This window comes from Ictidomys tridecemlineatus, chromosome 11 (assembly GCF_052094955.1).
Source record: "Ictidomys tridecemlineatus isolate mIctTri1 chromosome 11, mIctTri1.hap1, whole genome shotgun sequence".
Classification (NCBI taxonomy): Eukaryota; Metazoa; Chordata; class Mammalia; order Rodentia; family Sciuridae; genus Ictidomys; species Ictidomys tridecemlineatus.
This window is the reverse complement of record NC_135487.1, coordinates 107,665,583-107,678,453: the sequence shown is the minus strand read 5'-3', so window position 1 is coordinate 107,678,453 and position 12,871 is coordinate 107,665,583. Positions and strand designations below refer to the sequence as shown.

At 34.4% G+C, this 12,871-nt stretch overlaps 1 protein-coding gene across 4 annotated transcripts in view; it reads right to left on the bottom strand.

Moving 5' to 3' along the window:
* Positions 1–12,871, bottom strand: part of Sycp1 (synaptonemal complex protein 1) — a 127,323-nt gene that overhangs the window by 66,942 nt on the left and 47,510 nt on the right. For all 4 annotated transcript variants that reach the window (XM_078027064.1, XM_040287346.2, XM_013362682.4 and 1 more), the window contains one exon: positions 106–210. In XM_078027064.1, coding sequence (XP_077883190.1) covers positions 106–210 — 105 coding nt within the window. The remainder of the gene's footprint in view (positions 1–105; positions 211–12,871) is intronic.

Genomic DNA, 12,871 nt, shown 5'->3' with positions numbered 1-12,871 from the left:
CTTATGAAGAAATTTTTTACAGAGTGAATAGTTTAAATATAATATATTTGCAAATCTGTATTCTTTGAATATAATATTTGGAACAAAAATTTATCCTTAACAAACCTCTCTGGTCTGTAAAAGACCAGTTAGTTCTTGCTCTTTTACTTTCAATTCTTCAGCAATCTTCTCGACTTGTTTTTTTTCATCTAAAAGTTTTTGGTTTTCTGCCTATTTAAAAATATAAACAAGTCATTAGAGTCAAACTGCACACATATTCAAAATAATTAAGCTGACAGACTTGTAGAGAGAACTATGAACTTTTCTGTGACTAAAATTCTTTAAAAGAGAAAAAAAGTCATTATTGAGTATACTCAAAAATAAAATATGATGACAGAGGATTTAATTGACAAAGCCCTGTTACAAAAGGCACCGAATTTTAATTTAAAAATCACACAAGCCAGGTGCAGTGGCACATGCCTGCAATACCAGACTCTTAGAAGGCTGAAGCAGAAAGATTCTAAGTTTGAGGTCAGAATCAGCAAATTAAGAAGGCCCTAAGCCACTTAAGGAGACCCTGTCTCAAAATGAAAGACAAAAAGGGCTGGGAGTGTAATCCAGCGACAAAGTGCCCCTAGATACAATACTCAGTACTCCCTCCCCCAACAAAAACTTTATACAAATAATTGAATTCAAACCTTATCTATGCATAAATCACTGCAACTTTATTAGCAAGTAGCTAATCACTCACTATTCTACCAATCTTATTTGTCCTTACACTGTACTAAAATGTGCTTCCCTGTAATTTTTATGTAATAGTTACTGTTCTGCCTTCCATAATCATTATAGAAATCTGATTCCTCTTTCACATAATCACTGATGAATATTTAAAAATAGTTATCACCCTAAGTTTTCCTCTTAAGTATTCTAAAATCTCTAGTTATTATCATTTTTCCTATGAATCTTCAGATGGGCTCACTTTATCAACTATACTGTTTTATGTAAAGCATCAAGAACTTAACTCAAATGAGCTAAACAACTAAACAAACACTTCTCAAAAGAAAATGTACATACTGTCAATGAATACATGAAAAGATGCTCAATCTCACTAATCATCATGGAAATGTAACCCAAAATGAAATCATTATACCAATGAGATATTATTTCACACCAGCTGGAAGGACAAGAATACAATAAGGCTGGGGTTGTGGCTAAGAGGCACTGGGTTCAATCCTCAGCACTACATAAAAATAAATAAATAAAATAAAGGTTTGAAAAAATACAAATAATAACAAATACTGGAGAGAATGCCCCCAAAAAAGGTCAGGGAGACTCTTATATGGTATTGGTGGGAATAAAAATTAGAATTGCCTTTATGAAAAACACTATAGATACTCCTCAAAAATTAAAAACAGACCTACCATACAATTCATTAATGCCACTACTGCATATATATCCAAAGGAGATGAAATCATTATACCAAAAAATACTTGCACTCCCATGTTTATTACTGCCCTATTCATAATGGCTAAAATATAGAATCGACCCAGATGACTTTCAGTGGATAAATGGATAAAGAAAATGTGATATATACATAGAGGAATATTATTCAGTCATAAAAAAACTAAATTCAATCACTTGCATCAATATGGATGGAACTGGAGGTCATTATGTTAAGTGAAATACACAAGACACAGAAAAACAAAAAGGAAAAAAATTCACCAAATGAGTTTAAGAGCATGATGGAGGTTATAAAAAACAATGATTTTTAATATCAGAACAACAAAAAGATTCCAATCTAAAGAACACAGAGAAAAAACATATTTAAAGAAAATAACGAACACCTCAAGAACCTGTGGAACAATATGAAAAGATCAAACAGATGTATAATGGCAATCCCAGGAAGAGAAAGGGGACAGAAAATCTATATATATTTGAAGAAAGAATAGCCAAAATTTCCTATATTTGAAGAAAATTAAAATTTTACAGATTTATGAAGTGCAGTGAATCTTAAACAGAAAAATTCAACCTCACTCATGTACTCCTTAAAAAACAAAGTTAAAACAAAGGGAGATCAGCAGAATAGAGGAAAGGGATCAGGAGAGAAAGAAGAGGGTAGGAGGGAGAAAATACAGAGGAGTGGTATTAGCCAAAAAATATTGTTGTATTGTGTGCATGGATGAATAGGTAACAACAAATCCCACCATTATATATGATAATGCACCAATTTTAAAATATTGAGAAAAAAAGGTTAAGGAGAAAATCTAGACAATGTTTGTGGATTTCTAATTGGAAAACATACAGGATGAAGACAATAAAACATCACCTTCAAGGTGGTGAAAGAAAAAAACTGTAAACCCACAATTCCAAAGGTAGCAAAAATATCCTTATGAATAAACTAAACAAATGACATATTCAGAATGGAAAACTGATGAGAGAATGTGTCACCAAGAGAAATGCACTACAAAAAATACTAAAGGAATTGTGGATGTGTAACGGACGTGATTCTGCAATCTGCATTTGGGGTAAAAATTGGGAGTTCATAACCCACTTCAATCTAATGTATGAAATATGATATGTCAAGAGCTTTGTAATGTTGTGAACAACCAATAAAAAAAAAGAGGTAAAAAAAAGAAATACTAAAGGAAGTGTTTTAGGAAGAAAAAAACATTACAGGTAAATTTGACTCTTCAGGAACAAATGAAGAATATTAAAAATGATAAATATCAGAATAAATTAAAAAGACATTTGTTCCTCTTAAGTTCTTTTAAAAACACAGGACGGTTTAAAATAATATTAACACTGTCTTGTGAGGATATAAATAAAAACATGTAGGTATCATATATATATAACACTGCCAGTATAAAGAGCAAGGTGGTAAAGGGAGGTAGGTGTGTGTGTGTGTGTGTGTGTGTGTGTGTGTGTGTGTGTGTGTGTGTGTGTGTCTGAGGGAGGGAGGGAGAGGGGGGGAGAGGGAGGAGACACACATTTAGTCAAAAGTTTCAACATTTTACATGAAGTGTTACAATATTAACTCAAGGTAGCCAAAGCTATGGATACATCATAATTCCTAGAGCAACCACAGAAATAAATGCAAAAAGGTATAGATAAAATACTGATAAATAAAAATAGAATGCCAAAAAATATTCAAATAGCCCAAAAGAAGGGAGAAATTTTAAAACACAAGAAACAAATAGAAACTTTAAAATACTAGAAACAAAAGAAACAAATAGAAAGCAGATTTATAAGTGATGAATATAATCAGACCAAGTCAACATGTGAATTACAATTTTAAAATATAGTATTAGTCTAATATCTCCAATTAGCAGAGACTGTCAGAGTGTACAAAAAAGGAAGACCCAAATATATATGGGCAACAGATATAAAGATATGTTCAAATATAAAGACTAAGACGGGGGGAAAAAAGACTAAAACAGGTTGAAAAATGAAAAGTATTAACAATAAACATGAAAAACATGGAGTGGCTATTACAATATCAGTTAAAATATACTTAAAGACAACTAATGTCTTTAAGACAATTATCAGAAATAAAGAGGACATTAATAATAATCAATAGATCATTCATTAGAATATAATAGTTTTATCAAGTGTGAGGCATATAGCAGAAATTTAAAATACCTATAATGATCACTGACAGAATTAAAAAGAGAGAGGTGGCAGAGCGCTTGCCTAGCATGTGTGAAGCACTAGGTTTGATTCTCAGTACCACATATAAATAAATAAAATAAAGGTCCAAAAAAAAATTTTAAAGAGAAACAGACAATTCCAAAACTGTAAGAGATTTTTATCCCACCATCAATAAATAATATAATTGAATCGAAAATATCAATTAAAAACACACAGATTTCCCGGGCACAGTGGCACAAGCCTGTAATCCCAAGAGCTCCGGAGTCTGAGGCAGAAGGATCATGAGTTCAAAGCTAGCCTCAGTAACTTTGCAAAGCCCTAAGAAACTCTGTGAGACCCTGTCTCTAAATAAATAAATAAATATAAATATATATATATATATATATATATATATATATATATATATATAAAAGCCTGGGAATATTGCCCAGCGGTTAGGGCCCCTGGGTTCAATCCCTGGTACAAAAATAAATAAAATATATATATATAAAAAACCAACTGGATCTGATATCTTATAGAACACTCAACAGAGTACACATTCTTTTCAGATGCACATGGAATATTAACTAAGATATACAGTATCCTTGGTTTATAAAACAAACCTTATACCTTATCAAATAAAAAAAATAAATTGAAGTACATTTCTCACCATAATGAAGTCAAACTAGAAAGTAATAATAAAAGTAAAACAGGAAAATAAATAGGTGGAAATTCAGCAAAAAAATTCTCAACAATCACAAGGTCAAGGAAGAAATCCCAAGAAAAATTTAAAAATATTTTAACATAATTGAAATTGAAATAATAAAAATAATATACCAAAATTTGTGCTAAGAAGCTAAAGAGGTGATTAGAGGACATTTACAGTAGTAAAATGCTTATAGAAAAGTTCCAAAACCATAATATAAGCTTCTGCCTTAGGAAACTAGAAAAAAGAGCTGGGAGTGGTGGCATATACCTGTAATCCCAGTAGCTCAGAATGCTGAGGCAGGAGGATCCAGAATTCAAAGCCAGCCTCAGCAACTTAGCAAGACCCTGCCTCAAAAAACAAAAAGGGCTGGGGATGTAGTTTAGTCGTTAAGCAACCTTGGGTTCAATCACTGGTGGGGAAAAAATGAACCTAGAAAAGGAGCAAAATAAACCCCAAACAAGAAGAAAATAATAAAGAGTAGAAATCAATCATATTGAAAACAGAAAAACAAAATGAAAAAATGAAACAAAAAGTGGGCTATTTGTAAAGATCAATAAAATGAATAAACCTCTGGCAAGACTGACAAAAAGACAAATAATCAATATCACAAAAGGAAGGATAATGCTCCACAGACATTCAAGGATAACAGGGAATGCTACAAATAAATCTATCCACAAAAATTTAACAAAACTTGGAGTAAATGGACTAATTGCTTAAAAAACAAACACTTTCAAAATCATTCAAAGCAAAACAGGTAAAAAAGTTGAATTAGAATAGTTAAAACAATCTTAAATTGGAAAAATCACACCATCCAATTTTAAAACTTATTATAAAGCTATAGTAATCAAGACACTGCAATACAGGCAAATGGATACGCAAGTATGTCAAGGACATTACGTGAGAGTCCAGAAAGAGACTTACATAAATATAACCAAATGATTTTTTTTACAAATACAAAAGTAATTTAATGGAAAAAGAAAAGTCTTTTCAACAAACAGAAGAGTTCCAAACATCACCCTAAACTGGGCACAGTGGCACACACCTGTAATCCCAGCAACTCAGGAGGCTGAGGCAGGAGGATCAAAGCCAGCCTCAGCAACTTAGAGAGGTCCTAACCAACTTAGAAGAGACCCTGTCTCAAAATTAAAAATAGGGCTGGGGATGTGGTTCAATGGTTAAGCACCAATGAATTCAATCATCACCCTATTGAAATATACCTCTTTGAAATTAAAAGCAGCTTCCTGATAACTACTTTCTGCATCCTGTACTTCCTCATGCAGAGGATAGACACTAAGGAAATTAAGACTGACATATTCACTGGCTAAGTACAGCCTAGCTAAATCTGAGAATAATACCTGCCTTTTGTTTCTATAAACTGTAACCATTTCTGTAGGGCTGGTGGAGAAGCAATGTAGCTGCTTCTCCCCAGTTTGATCAAACTGCATAAAATTATTTTTCACTTTGTTTACTTCTTATGTGGGCAAGTGGCCAAATCTGGCCAGCAAGATCAAGGTAGGGTCCCTGACTTGAATGTCAGTAATAGAATGGCAACTCTTAACAGGACTATAATGCTGCCTGTGGCCAAAAGCTGGAGGAGGGGATGGAACTAGTAAGGAATATCCCTGCAGGTATAGAACTTAATTTTGCTTTAGGACTTCCCTTTCTTTCCCTTTAACCAATGTTGACTGCTCTTTGCAGCTTTTATGGAATGGAAAAATTATTTTTTAGGACTCTGGGTCCAAAGTTTGGATGTCCCCCTCATGTCACTAGCAATGTATCTGTGTCCTTCCTTTCCTGTCATCTGGTGCTTTTCAGCCAATTAGGGATTTCTCAAAATCCAACCTAGAGTTCTTTTTTTTTTTTTAGTTGTAGGTGGACACAATACCTTTATTTTATTTATTTTTATGTGGTGCCAAGGATCAAATCCAGTGCCTCACATGTGTAAGGCAAGTGCTCTACCACTGAGCCACAATCCCAGCTCCCTGGAGTTCTTTCTTGAACTGTTTGACAGGAAAATTTGGCCTTGTCTTTGACAAGCGTTTTTTGATGGTGTCAATTTGTTTGGAAGAGATACCAAGAGGAGTAGTGGGGCATGGTGGTGCACACCTTTAATTCCAGTGGCACAGGAGGCTGAGGCAAGAGGACTGTGAGTTCAAAGCCAGCCTCAGTAAAAGTAAGGTGCTAGGGCTGGAAGTGTGGTTCAGTGGTAGAGAGCTCTTCCCTCACATGCAGGAGGCACTGGGTTCAATCCTCAGCACCACATAAAAATAAAATAAAGGTATTGTGTCTGTATACAACTAAAAAATATACTTTTTTTTAAAAAAAGCAAGGTGCTAAGCAACTCAGCAAGACCTTGTCTCTAAATAAAATACAAATAGAGCTGGGAATGTGGCTCAGTGGTTGAGTGCTCCTAGATTCAATCCCCAGTACCAAAAAAAAAAAAAAAGGAGTAGATCTCTAGGATGTGCATTTGAAAAATCTTTGTTGTGAAAATGAAAAGCACTAATTCTATCTTAGTGTTTCTTAGAGAAGTTTTAATTACAGCATGGCCTAGCTATCTGAATATGCACTTTTATTTAATACAACTATTTTATATCTTTGATAACTTGAAAACTGGCTTAACAGGATAAACTCCATGGCTATAGCAACATTTATCTACTAAAATAGGGAATTCCATTTTAGAAGAACATACTCATTTGCAGGTTGGAAAGGACTACAGGCAGCTCGTCCAGAAAGGTGCAAGTAAGGGTATAGTCACCCCTACACCTCGAGCTACCCAGCTCAGCTTTTGGTGTTTGAGGCCCTCCAAGCCTCAAACAATACCTAAGAAGGTATTTCTTGATCTAAGAAACACTGACTCAATGGGAAGATTTGCTAAAAGCCAACATTTTATTGACCCAACATTTCCCAAGCTCTACTCTTGCTTCAGTCATCAGATGAGCCTTGTTAGTCAGCTGTGACCAAAATACCAGACAAGAACAACTTAAAGGAGGGAAAGTTTATTTTGGTCTCAAGGTTTCAGAGGTCTCAATCCCGGGTCAGCTACTCCATTGCTTTGGGCCTAAGGTAGAAGGCAGATCATGATCAAAGGGCATGGTAAAGGAAGCTGCTCAGAACATGTCAGACAGGGAATAGAGAGGGAGGAAAGGGCCAGAAACAGGTGTAGTCAAAGGCCACACCCCAGTGACCTAATTCCTCCATCCACGCTCCACCTGCCTACAACTGATCACCAGGAGTCCATTCAGCTATTAGCAGATTAATCCTGCAAACAGAATAATCCACTGATGAGATCGGAGAAGTAATCATTACTTAAAAGCCCCACCTCTGATTTGCTGTATTGGGGATCATGCATTTGAAAGGTGAGCATTTCAGGGGACATTTCATCTCCAAACCATAATAAGCTTCTATGAAAAAAAAATAATGAACAATATTTAATCCATGATTGCTTTGAGTTCATACTTTTTTCCTCTAGTAAATTCACATTTTGATTCTGTGCCTTTAAATGATATATACTTTGTTCTGTTTTGTCTGATTAAAGCTTTTAATTTTCTCTACCTACCCTCCTTCCCATCCCCCATAAGAAAAACTGGTTATTCAAGGTTTGCTAGCCCCAACTATCTTCGAAAATGCAAACTTAAATTTACAGACTGCTTAGGGCATATCAGTTTGACTTTTTAAAAATACCAACAATAAATCTGAGCTTTAAACTTTTCTTGTGTTCATGTATGTTTATATGCTTATATATGACTCATTTGTATAGTACTAAACTGCCTTACAGATAATCACATAACTTAAAATCTGTTAAATCAGCCTAAATGCCTTCTTATTCATATGACTTGAGTAAATCTGTGATGAATATGTCAACTTAAACTTGTTAGTAATAAAGATGTCTTTAATATTTAGTAACTTTAAGGCCTGCTAATCACTTAGATAATTTATCTTTTTTTAAATGGCAAATATTCATATTTTATTTCAAATTGGTTTGCTTATTACCCATTTCAACCATTAAGTGAAATGTTACTTATGGGAAATTTAAAATTATTTGAATTATTAATAAAGAAATCTAACTAATTAATAAGAATTAACCATATCAAACGTTAATATTCAAAAAATGGGATTTTGCACAATTATGTCAAATATAGTAGCCAATTTCAGTTTACTTTGTAACAATGAATATACAGTTGAATAGTGGAATATTTATCTCTAAGTATTTAAGAAAGATACAATATTAATGCTTTCTATGTCCATGGGTAATTTAAAGAGAGCTGTTAAAATGTGTTTATAAAGTGTTCTAATCAGCAAGGTGCTTGCAGAAAGTTACCAAATATTTAAGACATCTTAAAATGACCCTCCAAACTATTAAATGGATCATGTGCTACATGTGATTATCTAATCTAGTTTGCTTCAATTAAGTGTATAGAATATTTTTCACTAAAAAAAGGGATTATTTTGACAGTAAATACAGATCTATTTTTCTAATATGTCATCATGCCTATTGTTTTTTTCTTCAGGTTTTATATTATTTAGAATATCTTTTCTCATCTTTTTCTTTTTTTTCATTTACCAGAGACTGAATCCAGGGGCACTCCTGAGCAACATCCCCAGTTTTGTGGGGTTTTTTTTTTTTTTTTTGAATCAGTGTTGGTTAGGGCCTCTATAAGTTGCTGAGGCTGGCTTTGAACTTGTGACCCTCCTGCCTTAACCTCCCCATTTGCTGAGATTACAGGCATGTGCCATTAAACTTAGTTCTTTTCTCCATTTTTAAGTACCCAAAGACAGGATAATAACGAGTCTTGGTCTTGTGATTAATGCTTAAATTTTTGAGGAATTTAAAGTTAAAATCCATTTATAGGTAACATCCAACAATTTGATAATGACAAATCTGATCTTTGCAAAGTTTTTAAAAAGTTGATTTAGAGAACAAAGATATTGTTTTATTAATTTCCTATTTTCTGATTTTGTTAGATTTTTGATTGCTTTAAAAAGTACTACAAGAGACAAAGTTTATTCAATTCCTCTTTGTTCTAAAGTCTCTTTTTGGTTTACTACTCTGCTTAAATTAACTACTATTTTTAAAAATGGTATGTTTTTTGATACAAATACTTTAAATGTTTGATAGTCTGGGTATAATACTGTAAATCAGGATTTTTTTGTCTTAACATATTTTAGAGGTAACCAAATTGTCTTCCTAACTCATTAAACAATATAATAACATCACCTTATATATTGTTTGCAGTCATTTTAGATAGATAACGTAACCTATACCTCTATAGTTAATAAGGGGCAATCCAGCTTTATTCATCTTCCATCTCAAGACAAACTTTTTTTTTTATTGTTGGTTGTTCAAAACATTACATAGTTCTTGATATATCATATTTCACACTTTGATTCAAATGGGTTATGAACTCCCATTTTTACCCCGTATCCCCGTATACAGATTGCAGAATCACATCAGTTACACTTCCATTGATTTACATATTGACATACTCATGTCTGTTGTATTCTGCTGCCTTTCCTATCCTCTACTATCCTCCCTCCCCTCCCCTCCGCTCTTCTCTCTCTATCCCCTCTACTGTAATTCATTTCTCCCCCTTGTATTATTTTTCCCTTTCCCCTCACTTCCTCTTGTAATTTTGTATAACCCTGAGGGTCTCCTTCCATTTCCATGCAATTTCCCTTCTCTCTCCCTTTCCCTCCTACCTCTCATCCCTGTTGAATGTTATTCTTTTCATGCTCGTTCTTACTCTCCTTATATCAAAGAAAACATTTGGCATTTGTTTTTTAGGGATTGGTTAGCTTCACTTAGCATAATCTGCTCTAATGCCATCCATTTCTCTCCAAATTCTATGATTTTGTCATTTTTTAATGCAGAGTAATACTCCATTGTGTATAAATGCCACATTTCTTTAAATCCATTCGTCTATTGAAGGGCATCTAGGTTGGTTCCAAAGTCTTGCTATTGTGAATTGTGCTGCTATGAACATCGATGTAGCAGTGTCCCTGTAGCATGCTCTTTTTAGGTCTTTAGGGAATAGACCCAGAAGGGGAATAGCTGGGTCAAATGGTGGTTCCATTCCCAGCTTTCCAAGAAATCTCCATACTGCTTTCCAAATTGGCTGCACCAATTTGCAGTCCCACCAACAATGTACAAGTGTACCCTTTTCCCCACATCCTCGCCAGCACTTGTTGTTTGACTTTATAATGGCTGCCAATCTTACTGGAGTGAGATGGTATCTTAGGGTAGTTTTGATTTGCATTCCTCTGACTGCTAGAGATGGTGAGCATTTTTTCATGTACTTGTTGATTGATTGTATGTCCTCCTCTGAGAAGTGTCTGTTCAGGTCCTTAGCCCATTTGTTGATTGGGTTATTTGTTATCTTATTGTCTAAGTTTTTGAGTTCTTTGTATACTCTGGATATTAGGGCTCTATCTGAAGTGTGAGGAGTAAAAATTTGTTCCCAGGATGTAGGCTCCCTATTTACCTCTCTTATTGTTTCTTTGGCTGAGAAAAAACTTTTTAGTTTGAGTAAGTCCCACTTGTTGATTCTAGATATTAACTCTTGTGCTATGGGTGTCCTATTGAGGAATTTGGAGCCCGACCCCACAGTATGTAGGTCGTAGCCAACTTTTTCTTCTATCAGATGCCGTGTCTGATTTGATATCAAGCTCCTTGATTCATTTTGAGTTAACTTTTGTGCATGGCGAGAGAAAGGGATTCAGTTTCATTTTGTTGCATATGGATTTCCAGTTTTCCCAACACCATTTGTTGAAGATGCTATCCTTCCTCCATTTCATGCTTTTAGCTCCTTTATCAAATATAAGATAGTTGTAGCTTTGTGGATTAGTCTCTGTGTCCTCTATTCTGTACCATTGGTCCACCCGCCTGTTTTGGTACCAGTACCATGCTGTTTTTGTTACTATTGCTCTGTAGTACAGTTTGAAATCTGGTATCACTACCTCCTAATTCACACTCCCTGCTTAGCATCATTTTTGCTATTCTGGGTCTTTTATTTTTCCATATGAATTTCATGATTGCTTTCTCTATTTCTACAAGAAATGCTGTTGGCATTTTGATTGGCATTGCATTAAATCTATAGAGAACTTTTGGTAATATCGCCATTTTGATGATGTTACTTCTGCCTACCCATGAGCAGGGTATATTTTTCCATCTTCTAAGATCTTCTTCAATTTCTCTTTAGTGTTCTGTAGTTTCCATTGTTTAAGTCTTTCACCTCTTTTGTTAGGTTGATTCCCAAGTATTTTTTTTTTTGAGGATATTGTGAATGGAGTGGTTGTCCTCATTTCCATTTCAGAGGATTTGTCGCTGATATACAGGAATGCCTTTGATTTATGCGTGTTGATTTTATATCCTGCCACTTTGCTGAATTCATTTATTAGCTCTAATAGTTTCTTTGTAGACCCTTTTGGGTCTGCTAGGTATAGAATCATGTCATCTGCAAATAGTGATAATTTAAGTTCTTCTTTTCCTATTTTTATGCCTTTAATTTCTTTCGTCCGATTGCTCTGGCCAGTGTTTCGAGAACTATGTTGAACAGAAGTGGTGAGAGAGGGCATCCCTGTCTTGTTCCAGATTTTAGAGGGAATGCCTTCAATTTTTCTCCATTCAGAATGATGCTAGCCTGAGGCTTAGCATAGATTGCTTTTACAATGTTGAGGTATGTTCCTGTTATCCCTAGTTTTTCTAGAGTTTTGAACATAAAGGGATGCTGTACTTTGTCGAATGCTTTTTCCACATCTATCAAGATGATCATATGGTTCTTATTTTTAAGTCTATTGATGTGGTGAATAACATTTATTATTTCCGTATATTGAACCAGCCTTGCATCCCAGGGATGAATCCTACTTGATCATGGTGCACAATTTTTTGATATGTTTTTGTATCCGATTCGCCAGAATTTTATTAAGGATTTTTGCATCTAGGTTCATTAGAGATATTGGTCTGTAGTTTTCTTTCTTTGAAGTGTCTTTGGTTTAGAAATCAGGGTGATGTTGGCCTCGTAGAATGAATTTGGGAGTTCTCCCTCTTTTTCTATTTCCTGAAATAGCTTGAAAAGTATTGGTATTAGTTCCCCTTTAAAGGTTTTGTAAAACTCTGTTGTATACCCATTCGGTCCTGGGCTTTTCTTGGTTGGTAGTCTTTTGATGGTTTCTTCTATTTCCTCCATTGATATTGGTCTGTTTAGGTCGTCTATATCCTCCTGACTCAATCTGGGCAGATCATATGACTTAAGAAATTTATCGATGCCTTCACTATCTTCTATTTTATTGGAGTATAAGGATTCAAAATAATTTCTGATTATCTTCTGTATTGTTGAAGTGTCTGTTGTGATATTGCCTTTTTCATCCTGTATGCTAGTAATTTGAGTTCTCTCTTCTTCTCTTCGTTAGCATGGCTAAGGGTCTGTCGATCTTATTTTTTCAAAGAACCAACTTTTAGTTTTATCAATTTTTTCAATTGTTTCTTTTGTTTCAATTTCGTTAATTTCAGCTCTGATTTTAATTATTTCTTGCCTTCTACTTCTTTTGCTGTTGCTT